This window comes from Pundamilia nyererei, unplaced genomic scaffold (assembly GCF_000239375.1).
Source record: "Pundamilia nyererei isolate P.nyererei 1_Seehausen unplaced genomic scaffold, PunNye1.0 scaffold00031, whole genome shotgun sequence".
Lineage (NCBI taxonomy): Eukaryota > Metazoa > Chordata > Actinopteri > Cichliformes > Cichlidae > Pundamilia > Pundamilia nyererei.
This window is the reverse complement of record NW_005187432.1, coordinates 1,824,571-1,832,607: the sequence shown is the minus strand read 5'-3', so window position 1 is coordinate 1,832,607 and position 8,037 is coordinate 1,824,571. Positions and strand designations below refer to the sequence as shown.

Sequence of the window (8,037 nt, the reverse complement as noted above, 5' to 3'; positions counted from 1 at the left end):
CAAATACAGGCCATCTACCATTTTTACTATAAAGCCTTAAATGCGTGTGCACAATTGCCTGATACGCACAGATCATGTCCCAGGCCCACCTGGGATTTTTCACATTGAAAGCTTTGCACAGATCCACAGACGTAAGTTGCGTTCTTTCTCAGTGTAAACTGGGACATCTTAGTTTTATGCTTGTGGATCATAAGGTATGCATTTTTAACACTTTTAAAGCAAATGTCTCTCCATAAATTTCAAGTTATCAACTTAAAGTGTCAATTTAACTCAAATTTCAAGTTATGTTTTGAACTTTCAGTTATTTTCTTAGTAATTACATCAAAAATTTGACATAATGATGGGAAATTTCGACGTATGGATGGCAAAAAATGTCTTTTTCCCTTTTAGTGTGCCTTGATCATCAAAATGTTGAAAGCCGGTGATTTAGACAGCCAGCAGTCTTTATTAGTTTATCCTGCATGCACAGACTCACGTTATACTAAGAAAAAGCTGTGCGCTGTGCTGGGAACTGCCCAGCATGGCAGGTCTCAGCATGCTGCTACATCAAAGGAGAAGCTGATTAACAGATGTATGGCTACAACAGCTGTGCTGCTCAATATCACTGCTCTTTGAGCTACCTGGCCCGGCCCTACACCACACCGCACCACCACCCAGACTTTTCTAATAAAACCCACCTCTTCATAAATAAACATCAGAATATCATATGAGGAATTATTCGTCAAGAACATCTTAGATTAAATGAAAAACACAGTTTTTGTTTTATTTGTTTCAACTATTTCTTTTTCTCCCCTCTTTATTTCCTTCACAGATCCGCTCGGCCATGTCCATCCTGAAATCAACAACAAAAATGGGAACCCCAACTACAAGTACTTTTACAGCAATGCAGAACACGGTAACAGTTCAGATGATCATTTCTCTGTTGGTGGGATATTAAATTCACTTCACAGCCAATTTAAGGTTGCTTTATATTATAAGATCCTACAAACTGTCCTCTATGAGCAAACACTTGGTGGTGGGGAGGAAGAACTCCCCTTTAAAAGGAAGAGCAGGCTCAGGGAGAAGACGCCCTGGTTGGTTTGGAGCTGAGGGGTAGAAAAGAGAGAAAACAGGACAAAAAACAAATTTCAGAAGAGGAGAGATGAGATTTACTGTACTGCAGACTACACTGAACACGTTTTTTTAGGTACACCTGTTTAACTGCTTGCTAACACAGATCTCTAATCAGCCAATCACATAGCAGTAAGCCAATACATTTAAGCATACGGACAACCTACTGAAGTTCCAACTGAGCATCAGAATGAGGTGAAAAGGTGATTTCATTTACTTCGAAGGTGGCAGGTCGTTGGTACCAGACTGCTCAGGATATATTTAAGAAACTGAAGACCAACCCGGGTGAAACTCCTGTTATTTAGGAACAGGAAACTGATGCTACAGTTTGCATGCACTCACCAAAATCTGACAACAGAAGACTGGAAAAACGTTGCCTGGTCAGATGAGTCTCGATTACACAGCACTGCCATGGTCTGGTCACAATTTGGCATAAACAACAAGAAAGCATGGATCTATCCTGTATTGCAGGGGTGTCAAACATAAGGCCCAGGGGCCAGAATCAGCCTGGCAAAGACTCCAATATGAACCCAACAAGGTGGCTTTAGAAAATGTGAAGTAGGGTATACATTTTATGTTTAACTGTATTTGTGTAAGTTTCACAGCTTGTCCTGCTGATTAAAAACCTCCCCCATGGTTACCAAAGTAACTGAGTAATACGTAAGAAATTAATCAGCAGCTAGTTTTTCTCATATTAAGACATCTCAGGGAGTAAATGCGTAGTTGGACCTCTTCACGCTGACAGAAAGAGAGTTGCACTGGTTCAGCCCACTTAAGATTAAACCATCATGTGATGTAAAATCACCTGAAATATGATCTCTTCCTTTAAAAAAGGAGTTCTTCTTCCCTCCTGTCACCATGTAGTTAGGTATACATTACTGGATCATTAAGGATCTTTCTAGAATATTGTAGGGTCTTTACCTTCATCTTAAAGCACCTTAAGACGACTGTGGTTGTGCCTTGTTGCTGTACAAATACAACAAAACTTCAGATATATCTTCCAAACTTTCAGCAGTTCATGTTTATTTATTTCTGCCTTTCTTTCCTCTCTGCTACTCAGTTATATCCGGTATGAAGGAGGCTCAGGACAAGCTGACAGGGGACACCTTCAACCAAGGTCACACTGGAGATGAGCTGTGAGGAGGCTACGACGGGCTTCAGGCTGTAAGGGCTAAACTTCCTCTACCTGAGCCTGTGCTTTCAAGTTCCTCCAAACCACCCCTTAGGATATTTATCCTTTTTCACACAGTGGGGTTTGTCTCACTGACTGAAGCCAACCATTATAGGAATCGGTGCTTTAGTATTTCTCTCTGTCCTTTACTCCTCCTCCTAATGTAATTAAATGCCATATACTGTACTTACTGTCTGTAGAGGATACAACCAACTCAAATTAGCCACGTTTACTGCCATCTGTTGTCAGTTAGTTAGAAACATCACACCTTTGAAAAGCCAAGACTTTAGGAAGATGCTCCGTCTGCCATAGACAAGTTTCATTTCTCAAACACACAAAGAGACCTTTAAAGTTTTCACCCAGGAGCATCGAAGCTACACTTTTCACCTTAGTTCCGATTAAGTATTTAAACGCCTCCAGTGATGTGCTTCCAGAGATCCTCTACAGTAGGTGTATCTTATCTGTCTGTGAAACTTTTCACCATGCACGACATGGGCTTTGAACTTCTGATTTATTACTGATTTATTCCCGCCAGTTTGTGTATACTTACTCATCCAAACCATAGACAGTATGGAAGATGGCTGGAGCTACCATGACGCCACGCTCTGGTTAGTGAAGTCTTGTTCTAAAGCCTCAATGAGCTTATTCGCTGTCACCTTCTTTTGGGTTTTGAAACCATCAGCTCATCAGGAAGCGTTTAAAAAGTCAGGGGAGAGGGTCTTTTCCACATAGACTTCTATAGGACCCGAGGTCTTTTTGCAACCACTCGAATCGCCCCCTGATGATCATTAGAAAGAAAGCAGTTATGAGGTACTTTGTGCTTCTGGCGTCACTTTTCAGACACTGAAACTGCCTCCACCTTTTATACAGTCTATGATCTATATTACAGTTTTTGTTTTTCCTGTTTTGCTGCTTGTAAAGTGACACCACTCTTCATTTTTTATGGGCCTCATTAAACTCTTGAATTAAGGGAAGGGATCATTTGGGAAGTGTCTTGATGTATTTTATACATGAACACGGCCAAGTGTGCAAATAAAGTTTGTTTGATTGAACGCTTTGACTCATTTCACTCTGAGCCTCACAAGGTTTTATTATTGTATTAAGTAAAACTGGAACTAGTCTCATAGCAGGACAGGAATCAGCTGGAGCACCCTTGGGTGGAGTTTGCATGCTCTCCCTGTGGTTTCCTACCACAATCCAAATGCATGCAAGTTAGATTAATTGATTATAAATTGGTTGTAGGTGAATGGGAGCAGGAATAGCCTAGCGACTTGGTAGGCTGTACTCCTCTTTGATAGGCTTTGGCCTCCTGGTTTAAAAAAAAAGGATAAACTGAACTAGGTGTGACTAAATAATCTTAAAACTAACCCACACAAGTTTTTGAATGTGGAAAACTAAAATATAAAAAAAAAGAGAAATGTCCTTAAAGTTTTAGCCTTTTTCAGCTTGATAACATTTGTCCACACTACCTGTGTGACGAAGCATAATATTCAGATTTTACCCAAATCCTACCCCTGAGAAACACCCTGTAAATTTAAACTAATAAGACTAAAACTGAAACTAAACTAAAAAACTACAAAATACAAATAAGCCTTTTCAAACATTACCAGCTACAATGAACTGCAAATATTCAGAGGAAGATGCACAACTGAGTCTGGAGCCAGATGCATTCATGACACAGCAGTCACATTAACAGTAAAAATTTTATTGTCTATGCAACAAAAGTGATCCCTTATAGTTAACATCAGAATATGACGGTAATCAGTCTGTATTTAAATTCACTTTGACAGCCGGTGCAGTTACATTAATACAAGTGCATTTATTTAAGACTGCAGACTGAAGTTGATCTGGACGTGGCCTTCATGTCGAGCCACATCTTTGAAAGTCTTACAGCATCTGATTTTTCTATTATAAAATAAATTACAGGGGGAAAGAAACGCTGAACAGACCTAACAGCAGACGAGAAAAAGGAATATGAGGAATGTGTGTCGTCATCAAAATGCGTTCCAAGTAAAAAGTCCTCTCTGTATTGCTCGAGATGTGTCGTAAGGGCAACTTCTATCATTTAAACGATTTAACGGGTTTCTGGAGAGAGAGAGGAGTATTGCTACAATCACTATGACTGATAATTACACAATGCTGCTGCTGTAAAAATCAGCAGCACCTCCACATATAAAAATAAGCCTATAAAAAGCTGTGCAATACATCTGAACATTCAAAAAATCACACAGCTACTATAAAACATGATCAAACTCTAAAATTTAAGGTTGTGCATGTACCATTTAACAGACCCCTGCAGGACGACACTTAAATGCATCGTGAGCTTCAAACTGCAGCTGTTCTGTCGCTGAGGTTTACACAACATCTGGAATGTCAGCAGGCCGGAGGTGGGTCCACTTCTTTTGTGTAATTGTTTCACAATTACACAAAAGAAGTGCTGATGCGCTAAACCTGACTTTTAAAGACGCCTTGGCAGAGAGCAAAGCTACACCTAAGAACGAAGACAGGGCGGGACACTGCATCCACCCCCCCTCCTGGGTGGTGCTATTTAAAGTTTGTCCAGTTGACTTCGGAGATTATGAAGATTTTGGGGTGTGTGTTTGTGGAATATGCGACGAGGGAGGAGGCAGCTGCAAATTTAAAGTCTTCCATCCCTGGCGTCTCCTATGGCGCCCCAGACATCAAAGACGAACTCGTCGGGAAAGGCGAAGTCTCCGAGGGTCTCGTCTAACGCCATGGCGAATTCATCCGGGTTTTTCTTGTCGCGTCCGACCTCGACCATCGTAGCAGCTGGAGAGAGAGGAGGAGATAAATGAGCGTCGAGACTGAGAATCCTCTACGAGAGCTCTTAAGAAGATTAATTCAGGCATTACGCAAACTGGAAATATTTTATTTCCTTTTTTAAATGAAATCCATCTATTGCATTTAAGGCCTTTACACACCGAACATGTAAAATCTGTGCAAATATTTATGCTGATGCTCTGTAATTATTATTCGGCTTCCCTAGATGTGTTCCCAACTCTGCCATCAAGAGTTCAAACTGCCTGACTGACATCTTGAAATTTGTACGAAAGCAGGAGTTATAAAACTGCAACAGAGAACTGGTTGAACCCCAAATCTCCGTTTATCAATTTTCTTGTTTAGAAACATCAACACCAGCTCATCATTCAGGGGAAATATATTTCTTAGCATGTTCTTAAAAATCTGGTACCAGAAAGTGTTGTAAATAAGAGTCCAGGAGTTTATAAATAAGAGAGTGAGAAGATTTTCCAGCACGTTCTGAATCTGGGACAGCATCTTACTGTGTGATTTGGTGGCTCAGCATTCCCTATGCATTCTACTATCTGCTAATAAAATGTCGCCTCGGTTTAAATCCCATATTCCTGCTTCTTCAGCCTCAGCTGGCGAACAAGCACAATGAATTTCTTTGTTTTGTTGTTTGTTTGTTTTTTGTCTCTGGGGTTTGTGTGGGTATCATGTAGTAACTGTCAGAGTGGACACACAGTGAAACCTGAGTACTTCAGCCACAGCTGGATATTAACTTTTAACTTTTTGTTTGTTTGTTTTAAATATTAATACTTTAGAACAAGTCTAATTTTCTTGCTGATGTTTTTAAGTGAAACGGATGTTTTTTTGGTATGTCTTCTTTAAATTGTCCTATGCACTACACTCTTGGAAATACAAAACCTTCATCAGCTGATCAGATTGAGGCCTGTAATCCCAAAGGAACTACAGGTATGATGGAATGTCACAGCTTCCTGCTATAATCTTGCAGAATATGAGGACCTTAGACTGATGAACTGATAAAGACCCAGGGCGAACAGTGGGTGCAGTATGATACCCGGCTTAACATTTATTTTGGGGCTTTATTTTTTTATGACCCTTTATTCTTGACAGGCCAGCAGAGTAGTAGTAGTAGGGGGAAAAATAAAACTTTAAATTAGACAATCCTTACCAAGTTCAGTGTCTCTGATGCCCATGTAGCTCTCCAGAAGGTCATCGACTTTCTTCACGGCCTTCTCCTCAAATTCTGTCGGCTAGCACAAACACACGACTCAAAGCGTTAATCCCCGAGCTCCGTATTACGTTCACTACTTTACCCAGCCCTTGTACAAGGACACAACCTGACAACAGTGCCTTTGTTTCAGGCAGATTTGGACATTAATTCAAAATAAACACTTATTTCCTCGAGAGAAACGCACCTCATCCTCTACGGTAGCCGGACCTTTGGAGCGGAGTCTCAGAGTCCCCCTCCCTGTGCCGATCTTATTTTCACCGGCAGGTTTGGCGCCCTTTGACCGGGGTTCAAGCATATCTGTGAATAGAGAAGACAATATTAAGTAAAAGACACGGTGTGCGTGTGTGTTGTTCTGAACTTGTAAACCTGGTAAAACAGGTTTGATTTTGTAAACTGTTTATTTCCCTGAAAGGAATGCAGAGCCCACGCTGCAGTGTTTAAACGTGACTGCATTATGAAGTTATCAGCGACATGAGCCTGGTGTCAAAACGTAGGTAAAAGGAGATCTTTCATAGGCCGCACCTTGTTTTGACAGGATTGTGACATGACACTGAAACAACCTAAACTCAAACACATATGACAACTTGTCCAAGAGAGAAAGTGTACTTGTATACTCCTCAAAGTTGGCCCGCAGTCTCTTTACTATGTGTATCAGTTGTTTAATGTGCTGAAGCTTCTGAGTCGATGCTGCTTCTTACTTACCGAAAGCCTTCATGGGCTCGACCAGTTTCAGGGTGAACGGCTTGTCTTTGGGCAGGTCTTTAAGCATGCGTGCGACCTCGTAGTGCCGCGTCCCGACGATATTTTGCCCATTAATGCACTCTATATGATCGCCAACACAGATCACCTTCACATTGTCTGCAACGCTGCCGTCTTTGATACGCTGCCACATACAGAGAGCACAGAAAAAAGGAAACAAACGTGATGTAATTACAGGATGGCATAAAAGCTACACGGAAAGCTGATGTTTGAGGGCTTGGTTTTTTGTTTGAAAGCAACACTAGTGCATGTGGATCAGACCGGTGTTATCCGTTGTTTGTGAGCCTGTGGATGTTTAAATTATACATACTTCTGTGGAAATCCGAAGAGCAACAAAGGTCACTTTCTTCCATTTTTAATTAAAAGAGTAAGATCCAGAATAATCCTTGAATGTCAGTATAACCAGGGTCTGAGGGGTTTTTTAGAGGAGGTCATGCTGTAGGTTCAGGTGGTGGTGAAACTACTCTTAGAGCCTCTTCCCTCCATACATTTCACACAGAGCTATAAAACAAGCATCAGGGGTAGACAAGTGATCCTCACAAGAGATCACAAGTCGTTAAGGATGTGAAATAAGAAACCGAGAGAAGCTTAAATCATTTAATTTCCATACAGATTAATAATGAAAAAGTCCAGCAAGTTAAGTCCGACTTAAAGATCACTCAACTTACAACGGCATCACCTCACTGGCCCACAGGCTGTAGTGTTAAACACAGTCAGGTCATCAGGATGCAATGCTGTTGCAGCATCACATGATGGCACATGTGAGCAGGCCGAGACTTTATGATATTATTATACAAGAGACCGAAATATGATCTCTCTGATTCAAATGTATGTGTTGCTATTTATGCGCTTAGCTTCACATTAACAGAACATTTAGTCAACTTTTATATATTTAGCATATTTATGTTACGTTTTCTTCATCTCGTTAATTGTTTGTGTGTGTGTGTGTGTGTGTGTGTGTGTGTGTGTGTGTGTGTGT

General features: G+C 40.8%; 2 protein-coding genes across 2 annotated transcripts in view; one reads left to right on the top strand and one right to left on the bottom strand.

Annotated features, from left to right (window-relative positions):
* txndc12 (thioredoxin domain containing 12 (endoplasmic reticulum)) overlaps positions 1–3,333 on the top strand; it is a 9,461-nt gene extending 6,128 nt beyond the window's left edge. The window contains 2 exon segments of the mRNA XM_005729164.1: positions 727–895; positions 2,171–3,333. Coding sequence (XP_005729221.1) covers positions 727–895; positions 2,171–2,250 — 249 coding nt within the window. The 3' untranslated portion in view covers positions 2,251–3,333.
* A 637-nt stretch (positions 3,334–3,970) lies between these two features.
* gipc2 (GIPC PDZ domain containing family, member 2) overlaps positions 3,971–8,037 on the bottom strand; it is a 21,986-nt gene continuing 17,919 nt past the window's right edge. The window contains exons 3-6 of the mRNA XM_005729025.1: positions 7,002–7,182; positions 6,484–6,596; positions 6,237–6,318; positions 3,971–5,071 (exon numbers count right to left, since the gene is read on the bottom strand). Coding sequence (XP_005729082.1) covers positions 4,920–5,071; positions 6,237–6,318; positions 6,484–6,596; positions 7,002–7,182 — 528 coding nt within the window. The 3' untranslated portion in view covers positions 3,971–4,919. The remainder of the gene's footprint in view (positions 5,072–6,236; positions 6,319–6,483; positions 6,597–7,001; positions 7,183–8,037) is intronic.